The 15090-nt window shown below is 38.1% G+C and overlaps 1 protein-coding gene across 2 annotated transcripts in view; it reads left to right on the top strand.

Moving 5' to 3' along the window:
- csmd2 (CUB and Sushi multiple domains 2) overlaps positions 1-15090 on the top strand; it is a gene marked incomplete at its 5' end in the record, with an annotated part of 325712 nt that overhangs the window by 287654 nt on the left and 22968 nt on the right. For both annotated transcript variants that reach the window (XM_014021334.1, XM_014021333.1), the window contains 9 exon segments: positions 1901-2086; positions 3430-3624; positions 3802-3975; positions 4062-4235; positions 4680-4853; positions 7655-7843; positions 7976-8149; positions 10836-11018; positions 13711-13887. In XM_014021334.1, the coding sequence (XP_013876788.1) occupies positions 1901-2086; positions 3430-3624; positions 3802-3975; positions 4062-4235; positions 4680-4853; positions 7655-7843; positions 7976-8149; positions 10836-11018; positions 13711-13887 (1626 nt within the window).

The following is a 15090-nucleotide window of genomic DNA, read 5'->3' as shown; positions in this document are numbered from 1 at the left end:
AGTATGTCCACTATTAAACCATCCAACTCTGGGGTGGCCAACTTCTGGGAAATTAAATGGGAAACTGTTGTGGAAATACGTATTTAACAATAGAAATATGTGATATGAAAAACAAAATAACTTTGTAGAATGGCCATCTGAGTTTGTTTATTGCAATAAACAGGAACACAGAAATTAACATAGAGCCATCAGGCCAACACGTTCTCACTCCCGACTCGTCAACATATTGATGCTCGGTTGCACCATTTAGAAGTCTTTGGGTTGGGGGTCTGTGGTTAATATGAGGGATCAGGATTAATGGTTAATTTTAGGTACTGAAGTAGGGGATAGACTATATACAGTATGGCTAATAGAAGTTAAATTTAGGATCTGGGACAGTTAGTTATTGCGCATTCTCTACACTTTTCAAAAAATATGACAACGCGCTCCTCCTCCTCCACCTCATCTCGTTAAGAACAAACGCGAGGAGGGTACCTGACGTGTCCGAAGCTGGACGTGAAAAAGCCGCAGGTGGCAATCACTGATGGAAGGGGGATACCTGATGCATTAAAACTGGACGCAGAGGCTACCTAACCAAGCGTCAATGTGTTGACGAGTCGGGAGTGAGAATGGGTTGATCAGGGCGTCCATCAAGATCTGTAGTAACAGGCAGTTCTAACGACTAACTATTCCGTTATGTCATCATCAACACCATTATGCCATCTTAATAAAGTATGATTTCATCCTAAGCACCTTGCAAGGGAAAACAGAAATAAACAAAAGTGATAACAGAGTAATTGCTTAGCAAAACTTGTTCTGCTATTTTCATTACATCTATTGATGAACAGGATGCCATGTAAAGCTGGGTCATTAAAGTATGTCATGAATTACTGGCATAAAAGCAAAACGTTTTTTTCTCATTACATTAACAGCATTTTGTTTTGTTTTGTGTATACATTGTATTTAGAATGAGAACAAAAAAAATAGGATTTTTTTTTCAGATTTGCTCACCATAAAGATGAAAATTCAAAGGAATCGGATCAAATAATATATTGTCAAGGCAATTTTTTTTTCTTACTTTGAATCCAAGGGTTATTGTGTGAATGCCATTAGGCATTCACACTATTGTTTTNTCTTCTACTATTTCATCTATAGTTCTGCTACTTTCTGCTATTCTTCTGCTATTTCAGCTATAGTTCTGCTACTTTATGCTATTCTTCTGCTATTTCAGCTTACGTTTTGGCCAAATGGCATTCACACTTGCATTTTCGTAGGAAATGCAACTTCTCTAGTTGTATTTGATAGTATCACAAGCAGCTGTTCACCCTGTGTGCCTCAGTGCACGTTTCTCCATTTGGGGAATATGCTAAATAATGGAATATTATATGACAAAATTATAGTTAGGAGGAAAATGTGTCTACTTTATTTTTTTATGTTGAAAAAAAATCTAGAACATTTTGTTAGATTTTACTCATGTGATGCAACGGTTTCATTTTTACAGGCAAATGTTTTTATTTATCTATTTTTTACTTTGGTTTGTTGTTTCTACCCTTTGTTGCATATTTTTTGAATAAAAGTATGCAATCTTAAAGTCTCCTTCCACAGTTTAGTTTCAGATCAGTAGTTTTAACAGTATCATTCAAAACAAACACTGAGAGCACAGGGGCAGCTATTCAGTTTCAAGCCAGGTGTAATCTCCATATGAATTGCATGTGTTTTCTGGAGACTTGGTTGTTTACTGTTGTGCAGATGGTGGGCCAAGCTAATGTTTGCTGCACACCAATGCTGGCTTTTGAAATGGATTTGCAAAGGAAATCTCTTATGACCAAGACAGATTTTTTTTTTTTGGGGGTGTGTGCTTTTGCTACCTGTGCTTTCAGGTTTGCAACCCTCTTCCTTATATGTCCTATTTCTCTCCTAGTCATGACTTGTGGAATGCCGGTAGCTCCCATCAATGGCAGCATTGTTGGCCAGGACTTCTCTCTTGGAGCCAGGGTGGCCTACCAGTGTAATGCAGGGTTCCGTCTTGCTGGCCCTATCACCACATCAGTTACCTGTCAGGAATCTGGGAGGTGGAGCTCCATCGAGGCTCCACCCAGATGTGTCCGTAAGCATTTCTCATTGTTCGTTAGCTGGTAAACAGTTCATAAATGTCTGGACGCAGACACATTTGTTGTTTTTATTGTTGTTGTTTTATTCTACTTATACATCCAAAACACAATTATAGAATAAATATGCCCTTAGTCTGAGTTTCAATTCAAGGTCTTCAAATGCAGTTTAGAAGAAGGATTTTGAATTTGCAACTAAATAGAACACTTTTATGGCCTTCAATTTATTCATTTATTCACTCTCATTTATTTATGAAAACCATGTGCAGTTTCATGTGTGGAACTAAGATTTGGAAGCTGCTACTGAAAGCTCAGAGTCAAATAAGCTCTAAAAGCAAATGAAACAAGCTTTTATTAAACTAACAAGTTTGAAATAAAACAAAATAAAAGCAGGTCAGATCTATGTATGGCTTATGTTGAAAAACAAAACATGAATGTCTATAAAATGCAACAGCAGTATTCCCTTGAAAGCCAAAAGGAAAACACTGAAAATGAGATTATTATTCTGTTTGATATAAAGCTAGCCTGGTTTAAACCAGACCCTGTCCTTCACTTTGCTTCGTACAAGGGTCTGGACTTGATGCATAGAGAAGTGATTCTTGCAGGAGGCGTGYRCTCTGCTGAAGTTTAAAATGATTGGATCAGTTGGCTGCGACGTATGTTGCTGTGACGGTGGCTAAGCTAAGAAGCTAACCGCTGTAAACAACCCTACTGAGAGGAGAGAAGTACTGAGCCGAACGAGACGACTGTAAATGAGAGCTGCTGCTTTGTCAGACAAGTTTATTTTAATTTGTAAGCCTTATCAACACAGACTGGCTTCATTCACTTCCTCCACTGCCGTATGCTAAAATAACTAGCAGACACTGCGCAGAAAGTCGACGACTCAATGTCGTTCAAAACTCCTCCTTCTTTTTGTTGATTGGCCCAGGTAAAATAAACTACAAGCAGACTCTGCGCAGAAAATTGACATTCTGTTTTCTGATTGGCCCGGCTAAAAATCTGCCAGCAAAATCATTGTCAATAGGAGAATCCCATACAGAGCAGAGAAGAGAAACTAGAATTGAGCAGAGCTGCGCGGGAAGGCAAGGGCCAGGCTAATATAAAGCAAAACTCTTGCAAGAGTGAATATAAAGGCTTCAACTTGATATGCAGATTAATATGTCCTTTAAATAAAAAACAGTGGTGTGCAACATATTGAATAGATCATTTAGAAGCAATCTAATTTCAAAGCAAATGATTGTCAGTGTTCAAATATCTCTGGTTACCAAATCAAAAATGTATACAACAATGAAATTATATAGCATCATTTACAGTATCTAATAACATTTTTTTTATCACACAGCGGTTTCCTGCCCTGACATTGGCCACTCTGCTGTGGAACATGGAAGATGGAGGCTCATCTATGGAACTCAAAACCAATATGATGCTATTATGATGCTCATATGTGACCCAGGATATTACTACAGAGGTCAAAGGATCATTCGCTGCCAGGCCAATGGAACGTGGAACTACCCAGATCCTCGTCCAGTCTGTGACAGTCAGTTGAAAGTTTTTATCCAGCTGATTAATATGAGCCAAAAACTATGAAAAATATGCACACATCTTTACCTTTCATATAAAACCCCTTTAAATAAATCAAAGTGAACATTAAACTGTTTTATGTATTTGCTCATATTAGATTATAATGTTATTATATATATTTTTTTCATTTTAGTAATTTCCTGCGGTGACCTTGGGACTCCACCCAATGGGGACAAAATTGGGACATTAACTGTATATGGAGCCACTGCCATTTTTTCCTGCAACACAGGGTACACTTTGGTGGGCTCACGAGTCAGGGAGTGTATGTCCAATGGGCTTTGGAGTGGAACTCAAGTTCAGTGTCTGGGTGAGATTCTCGTCACAAAATTATCCTTAAAACTTTAAAACTTCTTTTTACTTTATGAACGTTGACACTTTTTTCTCTTCTTACAGCTGGACATTGTGGAACCCCAGAACCAATAGTGAATGGCCAAATAATTGGAGAGAACTATAACTATCGAGGCAGTGTTGTGTACCAGTGTAACCCAGGTTTTCGTCTTATTGGGGTGTCGGTGCGAATCTGTGAACAGGATCACCAGTGGTCAGGACGTACCCCTGTCTGTGTTCGTAAGTTCCCTTAGCAGACATTTATTGAAAAAGATGTAGGTGGTCCTTTGTTTGTAAAGTTTGGTAATTTGCTTAAATATTGTTCATAGTGTTACTTCAGTGAAATTAAATGCCTTGAGTTGCTCCAAATGGGTTCGGAAAATACCATATAAATCATTATAAATAACTGATAAGACATGCTTTTAAAGAAACGTTTTGGAACCCCTAATGGTTGAATTTTCATATATAATAACATCTTAATATTTTATTCTGTTCCTCTGGTTCAACTCAAATGAGAGAATAATTTAGCACTGAATAAAATACATTGGTGCAGTAGAGTCAGCTTCTAGGGCCTCAATATTCAGAGCTTATTTAGATTTTTCTAAAACTATCCCTATTCAAATATAAAGTTAGAGGACTTTAAAGGGTTCATTCATTGCTTTAAAATAACTATCTTGTTTTCAGCCATCACATGCGGCCACCCCGGCAACCCTACATTTGGTATGACCCAAGGAACCCAGTTCAACCTGAATGACATTGTGCGATTTGTCTGCAATACCGGGTATGTTCTGCAAGGGGCCGTTAAGTCTGTGTGCCAGGCCAATGGGCAGTGGAGCAATGCCCTACCCAAGTGTAAAAGTAAGTGTCAAGAAGGTGTCCATTGCATGCATAACTTCTGTAACTTAAACAGTGGAAGGGGCAACACTTTTTTGTTGGCAATAACAGAGGGCCACATAGTGCTGCACACTTACACAATTGTAAAAGAACTGGGATTTTAAACATGTTTTTTTTTGTGTATATAGAAATATGTATGTGTGTGCCTTCTTATTTTTTATGTCTTCTAAACCGACACACAGTGCAGTAACTTAACATATTTCATGCTCAAATGCACATATACCAGTTGTACTCTTGTTTAATGAATATGAATTCAAAACATTTGAAGCAAACAAACAAAAAAGTAATAATTTAGCGAGCTGAAGTGCAATGGCACAAGACACCCTGAGTGCAGATAAGTAGTTGATGTTTATGTACTTATAACTTCATCATACTTCCTATATTTAGGTTTGTGCAACACGTTCTAGTGGCGACTTAATAAAAAGAAATTCTCCATGGCAGACACGGTCTTTAAGCAGACTAAACACAGAATTAACTTGAAATTCTGTGAACAGTAGTCCCCCCCCCACCCCCCAAAAATAAAAATAAAAATAAAATAAAATAAAGAAAACATACCACCCTGTGGGCCACCAGTTGCCCGCCCCTGGTATAGATTAAAATAACGAATGACAAAAAATACTGGAACTTTACATCATTTCTTAAGACGCTACTGAAGCTACTTTATGTAGTAGGTATTAAACCACCTTCTGTCATGTAAAAGGTCATATCCTCTGGGACTAAAAGGGACCTTAACTACAATAGGTGTGTGTGTGGAGGAGGGGTGGCAGAAATAAAATCCTAAAGAAAAACATGTCTTTTTTAATTAACATGATCTCAAACTCCAGGTTCACATAAATTCCAGATGATATTTACAATTGATTTTATTTCCTCTCAGCTTAAATTTGTCTTTTTATCCCCTCAGGCTCACCTGTGTGACAGAGAAACAAAGTTAGTTAATAACCACGCAGAGACAGCCAAAGACAATCAGAGAATCCTTGAGGTTGTATGAAAGACAGCAGCCCGTGGAGACCCGCATCATGGATTTTGCTCTGAATAAAAATTAAGTCTGCTCTGCTTTGAATGAGTGAGGCAAAGACTTTTTAATTTGCCAGTGTTTTGGTGACAAGCGATGCATCTCTGCACTCGTGGCTGTGTCGAAGTCGCTTCGAACTTAAGGCTGTCTGACAGGCACAGAAAGGGGCTGCTCGCAAAGTCGGGTCTTGATTGTGACAAGGCGGTGACAGAACCAGCGACGGGTTGACTTACAAGTTTGTTTTAAATGAGGAGAAAAGGGATTTTGGTGTTTTTTATGCACTTTTTTTCTACAAAAGATGGAAAGGTTACAAGTCTCAGAGGCATCTTTTTTTTTAAGTTATTAAAAAAGTATGTGTGGTTGCTGCATATATAAGAAGGCAAGATTTTCTCCCAGACATTTACTTTAAATCCCTCTGCTCTTGCATTGACATCATATTAGCATCAGGCTTGTTTCAGTGCAGATGCTGACTCTCAGATGCATTTTATGTGAAGACTGCGTGTGCTTCTCTGCGCGTGTGGATGAATGTGAGCATCTGTTTCGATGCCCATTATCCTCTCTGTTGATGTGAAGACATAAGTAGCTTAGAAGTCTTTTTGTCAGTCGGATTTATTACATTAATTACGGCTATTGTGACACATTCAGTTGAAGTCTGTGTTTATCTCTTTCTCCCCGAGTAGCGAGAAAAAAAAGTGCGATGACATCCACTTCGTCTTATTTTAATTTAAAACAGCTTCTTTTTTCAGTGAGAGGGAAAATAGGAAAAAAAGTCAGTAAAAAAGGTAGGAGTTGGAAAAGAGGTAGACAAATATAATTATCTCCACAGTCCAGATTTTAACTATAAAGTGTTCGATATAATGGTCCTTTTTAAATAAATAAAAAATCTGAGATTGCTCCTACTCTTAGCTTGAACAGAAATTAATTGCATCGCTTTTTATCCTTTTTACACCTGCATCTTTTATTGTTTTGTTTGTAGTCCTCGTGGGAATTTACCAGCAGGTCAGTCGTCTCAGACAACCGCTGGAAGCCACTTGAGCTCACATTGCACACGCTCATTTGTTAAAAGCTAAACTCTGAGCTTTAGATGGCCCCTCACCGAAGCTGCTGCACTGCTTCAAATACACTTTGTTGTGTTATTATGCAGTAGGTTGTAAATGATGGCACCACAGGTCAGTGCTCCACTGGGAGGAATACATTATAATAGATATTTGGAGGGGGAGTGATTTAGCAATGCCGGCCAGCTTGGGGAGCATAAAAATGAGCAAGCTTTTAGACACATTAGCATACAGTGGGCTCGTTTTGGCCGGAGCAAAGACATATTTATAGAAGCAAGACTGGTGAGGCAAACTGGGGTATAATGACTCTGGGGGAACTCCAAGACTGTTTTGGAAACCATTACTGCTCTGGCATCATTGTATACATAAAGTTGTGATTAGAAGTGCAGGCTCGACAGCAGCTGTTCAGTGAGGTAATAGTTCATGCCTTGTATGTGAGATAAACAAGATAAATTGGCGTTGATAGTTGTTGGCTTATACTCTGTTAGAATCCTAATTTATTCTGCACTATCAGGGTGTCTTCCTGTCTGCTTCCATCTCCTGATAAACTGACAGTCATTTGCGGGGTTTATATCTGTCACCTTTATGTGCCACAACACCCAGCAGGAGACTTCCAGTAATTATGCAAATGTTTATTTCTAGAGAGTGCAAGTTGCTAATGCAGTAGATCATTTTCCCTTTCTGTTTTTATTCCATAGTTGGTAACTGCACAGAGCCAGGTCATGTAGAGAACAGCATCAGGCAGGTTTTGTCCAGTGGGCCGCATCGGTACAGCTTCCAGACCACTGTGTCATACCGCTGTAACCCAGGTTACTACCTGTTGGGGACCAGCTCCATCTCCTGCCAAGGGGATGGCACCTGGGACCGCTCTCTGCCCAAATGCCTGTGTAAGTACACTTCTTACTTGGAACAGTTCTTTTTAAACTCTGTTATAGAAAGGAAAAAAAAAGCCATATGGAATATTCGGCACATATGTTAAATAGAGGTTTTTCTGTTTGACATTTGCTCTTATTGAACAGTGGTGCTGTGCGATCGCCCCAGCGTGCCTCCCTATGCCCAGATCTCGGGCGAGCGTCGAACGGTGGGCTCAGTCATTCGCTACAGCTGCATGGGGCAGCGCACCATCATCGGCAACACCACGCGAATGTGCCAGCTGGACGGGCAGTGGAGCGGCTCGCCACCACACTGCTCTGGTATGAAAAGGCACACAGAAAACCAGGGTTAGATGGATTAAATGTGCACTTGGAAATATCAATTTACTTGATGTTTAGCATCAGCTTAAATCACATATACGTATATATATATATGTATATATATACATACAGTGGTTTGCAAAAGTATTCATACCCCTTGAACTTTTCCATATTTTGTCACATTACAACCACACAGAAAACCAGGGTTAGATGGATTAAATGTGCACTTGGAAATATCAATTTACTTGATGTTTAGCATCAGCTTAATATACATATACGTATATATATATATATATATAAGCATGTACCTAAAAGTACATAAGATATAAAAACACTTCTGTGTCCGTTTGAGTGATGTTCGCCACACATACAAATGTGATATAGATATGCGTGTGTGTGTATGNTGGGTATTATGTGGAATTGACTGTTTTGAGTTTTATTTGTTAAAATGTAATCCCCTTATCAAAAACATTCCCAGTGTGTTGCTTTCACTTAGACAGATATGAGAAATCCATGAACCTCCTGTGGAAAACATTTGGAGCTGCGTAAATGCTTGCTGGAACAATGCGCTGCCAATTTACCTAAAGCTCCACCCTCCTGCCCCTCCCTCGCGCCTTCCCCACACCTTCCCCACACAGCTCCACCAGATTAGCAAAATGTATCTTAAAAATGATAGATGTTCATGATTTCATTGCAAAACTTACTGTAGCATCATATTGATCTAGATTTATAGTTCATTTAAAATAAAAAGCTTGGGATGATTTGAGTAAAGTTCAACTGTATCTTGAGTTGCCATTCTCCAAATATAATATCATATAATGTTGCCTTTTTTAACAACAAATACAATGATCTTACAAAAGGTTGTAAACAACATGAAGCATTGTTGTGAATATGTGCTGAAGTGGGAGTGTTGGAAACAGTAGGAGGTTCTTAAAGAGACAGAGGTCAATTTCAAGGCATTTAAATTTATGTTAAAATATACAGCATGTGCATAACAACTACAGGTAACAGTTATAGAGTTTAACGATGTGCCCGGACAATACAATTTTTTTTTAGAATTCCTTTATTTAAAGCAGGGACAATGTGCAAATAAAACATTGAAAAGATGATTTGCACCAGATTTAGCTTAAGCTAATTTCCATCTGTAGTCCCTGAACAACAAAATGCAATCTAAAATCAAAACATACAGCAATACTCCACAAAAGTTCTAAACACAATTACCGTACAAAGTCAGAAAAACAGTAACAATCAATTCAAATTACAATCTGCATACACAATCATAAAGTACATCAGCAAAAACAGTTCTACATGCTAAATGTCTGTTCATTAATCACTAATGCAAGGATTACATTTAAGATATTTCAGTGCAGACATTACTGGTTTTCCAATAGCACTTTCCTAACGTTATAAGTAAAGTCCTTCAGGTCAGTAGAAAGTTTAAGTTTTACTGGAAGCTTATTCCATTCAAAGGCTGTCTGTGCAAATACTGAGCTACATTAGGGTTTTCTACAATCCTTACTATTCACTGACCTGGTGTTCCTAGTTGTAAGTTCAGAACAGAGTTGGACAAAATGTTTTAGCGGTGGAGGAGCAGTGTTATTCACATTTTAAAAATAAGCCGCACATTGGAATACACAATTAAATTATTAAAGTTTAACATTTTATATTTTCCTAATATATGACAATGATGGTATCTCAAAGGCGTTTTATCTTTGACATTTACTGCTTGGTTATATAGAGATCTTAGAGGTTTTGTTGTTGACTCATTTGCTTGTGACCAACATGAACTACAATAATTAATGTGAGAAATTATCATCGCCTCCAAGAGGGCACCACACATAATATCCCGTCTTTCAAGAATCATCTTAATTTCTTAATTTTACCCATAATTTGTTACTAATTCCTATAATCTCCTGTTTACAGTGATGCCCCCTAAATGTCAGGCTAACTAATCAACAACTACAGTACAGGATTTATTGGGAGGATATGCACGAAGCAGTTGGACTAAAGTTGGAGTTCCTGGTCTGCTCCACTGGCGTCAAGGACAAAAGGAGTGTCCTCCATAAACCTGTTTTAATCTGCTCACATTACACGGAGGAACATCAGCACTGGGTTATGAAGCTGTTAAAAAACATTGGCCCCCATACTCCTCCTCCTCTAACGGCAATTTTCTTCCAAGCTGCAATGAGATACACATACAGATGACGATGGGGAGGCCCATATGAGCAAATGCATGTTCGAAAAGAAGTGACAGAAAAGCAAATAAGCACAGACAGCAACAGGGATGGATAAAGGAATGTGCGCACACAGACTCACAAGCCCTATGACAATATAATAACACACCGACGGTTTAATGTCATAATCCATGACATTCACTTATATTCTGGGGGATTACTGGTGCTCTCTCAGCAGGCAATAAACACGACCTTTTCATAAAGATTTGGTGGACTTTCTTAGAAATGCGGTATTAAAGCGATGTTGACTATTGCCTTGGAATATGAAAAGTGAGCTCAGTGCATACAGCTCTAAAGGTTTTGTGGGATTGTTTTCATAAAGAGACTTAAATAATCAAAATAAGGCATAACATTCATGTTAGTGCAGTGGGGAAAAAATAGGATTTTAAAGGTAAGTTTTGCCACATTTGCACATTTAATAAACAATTTCTGTTTGTTTATTTTCTTTTAAGGAGAATCAAGAGGATTGTGTGGAGATCCGGGTGTCCCTGTGCACGGTATCCGCCTTGGAGAGGAGTTCACTGTGAGCAGTGTGGTGCGATTCAGCTGTGAGCCAGGTTATGTTCTGAAAGGTTCACCAGAGAGAACATGTCTTGCCAATGGGACCTGGCTGGGTGTACAACCAGAGTGTCATGGTAAGGACTTAGCAAAGATCAAAACTTTGCACACCGTTGAAGCTCAAGCATTGCTGATTTTCTTTCAGTTTAGTTTTTCCATAATTCATTTAATTATTAATTAATTAATTTTAATTAAACAAAAGACTTAAGGACAAGGTTTTATTTGCCAATCACAAATTGTGGTTTCACATAATTCAAACAATCTCACAATCTGGACTTCTTCCTTTTAGAGCAGCATCATAATACTTGTGTTATTATTATTTTTTTCTGGTTATTTTTTTAAGAAGGATACAGGATGCAAAATTACTTTTTTGGGGTCACTGTGATAAAACCACTGATAATTGTGATGCCTCAATTGCATTTGAGATGTTTGGCCTCAACATAGTCTTCCTGTCATAAAATTGATGAATTATGGAATTGGGTGGGGGTGAGGTTTTGTGGCTTTTGTTTGCTAAATTGAGTTATAATGTAAGAGCATCTGTTCTTATGTAGCATGTGAAGGCATGCTGGTTATCTGAAGAACCTGAAGATGATGGGGACATCACATATCTATTGAGATTTCCATCTGACACATCATTGGCATTACTTTACATCACAAAATTAACAAATATAAACACCTGCATATACTAAAATTTTAATTAATTCAATGTTTTTTTTGTCTTGTACACTGTCCAGCTGAGCATCATTTCTGCTCAGAATGCTGTGAACTCATTTTCAAACATTTGAAAATATAAATTGTAGTTTCTAGAGAAATAGGAAAATAATAACGCCCATATTATCAGATAGTTGCTACGCCAGAAAAAAAGTGTAAAAAAACAAAGATTGTATGATGATTAACAATTTAGTTTTAGATATTCAGAGCAGTAGACTGGCTTAGAGTAAAAAGGTGCCTTTAGATATGAAAATAAGCATTTAGCTGATAACTTTATCACTTTTCTGCACATTCTTCAGGCTTATAATCTGAACAACTCTTTACATTTATATAGCATCTTTGTTGCTAACTTGGCTACTCAAAGTACTTTAGAACACAATATGTGTCCTCATCTCCCCATTAACACACACAAACAGCCCCTTTCTACATCTCTGCAAAACTAATCTGGGAGGGGAAAACATCATTCTATAGTCTAATCAATGCTTTAGATCAGTGGTTTTCTAACTTTTTAGCTTCTGACCCACAAAAATATATATATAAAATAAAATAAAATAAACTGTTGCAAAAATGTGTGACCCTAGATATTACTGGTTTATATATGCAATAACAATGGTACCACTTTTATTCATWCATGCCTATTGTATTTTTTCACAATAATTATAGTGAAAATATTCAATTAACAGTTTTCTGATTTTTTAAATTATAATATTGAAATCATCCAGCGTTTCATGACCCACAGATGAATCCCGACCCAAACTTTCGGAAGTGCTGCTTTAGATTTTATACATGGATGGGGAACATCAGAAGCAATGAGGAGTTCAGTGTCTTGCCTAGGGACACTTTGTCATTTGACTGCGAACTGGGGGAATTGAACCTCTGACTCTCTTGTTGGAGAACAAAACCTACAGCCATCGTATAATTGATTGTTTTATTTGTTTACAGGTTAAACTTGAGATCTTAAGTCTCTCGGGATGACAAGTGAACAAATTGGATAGAGTGAGGCAGTGTGAACATGTAAATTGATGAATTGGGGACCGATAAAACATGAGTCTGGGTGTTTTGATTGTGGTTTTAAGTTGGTAAACAAGACAACATGGAATCCAAAGCAGTATTTCCTGTTTTTTTCAAAGCTATAAAGTTTTAAAGTTGTGTCATTGCAGAGTATTGCATTCATTTTTTTATGCAGACCCATGGGATGTATGCTTTACCACAAACATCAACCTGTCTCCCAGCCTGTGTTCACTTGCTTTCTCAACACCCCCTCCACGTACTCCTCCTCCCACACCCTACCCCTCGCCTCACTCTATGTGCGGTCTGCTCCCTGGCTGAGGTTGCCCACCTGCTCCCAGTTGGCACACACTTCAAGGGCCAGGCTACATCTGGTCATTATGGGAGGGCGATGCCCAAGGGGCTGTGATGGCCCAGGGCAAGCTGGAGACTGTAATGAACAGAACCATTGCTGGCGGCTGGACAGACACCAAGGGATTTTCTGAGCAAAGGCTGTGTCCATCAAAGCAGAGTTGCTCACGAAGTAGGACGCACAGGAGCAGGAGGGCGGTAATAGTGGGCAGATAAAAAAGAGAATTAAAGCAAAAACAAACCAAGTGGGGAATAATTTCAAACATGTAGTGTTGGAGAAAAACAACCTTTAGAATATTTATATAGAATAAGTCATCTCTAATGAATGCACACATGAAAGATACTAATATATAACTGCTTATTAAAAAAAACAATATTAATAGTAAATTCTAAATGATCAAATTAAAAATATATGTTATTGTCAAGGGATTATTTTGTGGACAACTGACTGAATTGTATGCATGAATATATGTTATTTTGAATATAGATATGTATTGCCCACTGCTCAATGTTTTAGGCTTGTAATTTGGATGGTTGACAAGTTAAATTAAAAGAAAAACACTGAAAAAATGCTTGGATTAAAAAAAGAGAGTTCACAACTGAACTGTGGACGCAAACAAGAATTTAGTATGTGGTTTAATAGTGTTTCTGATTTTATCTTCTATAGTTTTGATTTGTTTGTCCCTCTTTCTATTGCAGTGATTTCTTGTGGAAACCCCGGAACTCCACGGAATGCCCAGATCCTGATCCATGACGGCCTAACTTTTTCCAGATCCATCACCTACAGTTGTAGGGAGGGCTACTACTCTACTGGGCTGCTGACCCGACACTGCACTGTAAATGGGACCTGGACAGGCAGCATGCCAGAGTGCTCAGGTAATTAAGTAGAACTCACAGAGGAATGACCACAGGAACTCTTTATCTTTTTACTTCTACATGTTATACCCTTTTTTCAGCCGTCTTAACAAAAGACCTTTTAAACGTACCACTGAGATCCAGTACCACATGGGTACCTGTGTCGTTTAAATCTCTGGTCTATGAAGACCCTCTTAATGAATGAAGTGAGCCACTATTCCACTTCCACTGTTCTAACATCTAGTGTGGTTTTAAACAAACATTTAAATGTATTTATGGTACAAATTACTTCACATAATCTTTCAAGCACATGATTGTTTGAAAGATTGAACTGGTTTGTTCTTCTATAAGCCAAAAAACCCACCACAGAGCTCTCATTAGATGCCTCTGTCAGTATGTTTTGATCCTCAGTCTGGTGAATATATTCATGTAGAAGACCACAGTGCTGTTTATCCACAGAGATCAAAGTGTTTGTCTCTTCATCCCTGTAAACAGATATCTTAATATCTCTAGCTTGTAAATGCCGCTTTAAACAACAGTCAGTAATTGTGAACGTGCTTTACGATTGCTGACTGGCATTTCCCACAGCTGAGCTGTATCCATGAGAGGCTCTGCTAACAGGATTTATACACAATGTTTTGAGTCAGATCTACAAACACCGGCTGGCGATATTGGAAGACTAGATGAATATGAAGAAAGTTGCACACTGTGCTCATGCATTCATAAACAATAAATGTGAATTAAGCTCTATGTGGCATTGAATTGTACAGTATTTGTAAAATGATCTGAAATGGCGAAACTAACAATAATGAAATGAACCAGTGAGCTGGTTTTCTGTTCAGTTCTTATGGATTTGCTTTAAATTAAACAAACTAATTGCTGTGGTAGAATGTTTTTTTTTCATGGTGGTCGCACTATTAGTTGATCTGATTAATCTTCAAAACCCCACCCATGGTTTGCAGTATAAATGTGTCAAACTTGACTCAGCTAAAATTGGTGCCTCTGTAGAACCACGTTCCTCAAGTCTATTGTAGGGCTGGTGTTCATCAGTGAAACAGAACTGTTTCTAATTAGACTTTAGCTTTGAAACAGCATTGGCATGTTTACTTATATATACATATATATATGCAAGTCTTCACAAGGTTGGCACACACTGTTGCTGGTATGTTGGCCCATTCCTCCATGCAGATCTCCTCTAGAGCAGTGATGTTTTGGGGCTGTCGG

This window comes from Austrofundulus limnaeus, unplaced genomic scaffold, assembly GCF_001266775.1.
Source record: "Austrofundulus limnaeus strain Quisiro unplaced genomic scaffold, Austrofundulus_limnaeus-1.0 Scaffold288, whole genome shotgun sequence".
NCBI classification, from domain to species: Eukaryota; Metazoa; Chordata; class Actinopteri; order Cyprinodontiformes; family Rivulidae; genus Austrofundulus; species Austrofundulus limnaeus.
The sequence above is the reverse complement of the archived record's forward strand: the minus strand, read 5'-3'. Positions and strand labels throughout refer to the sequence as shown.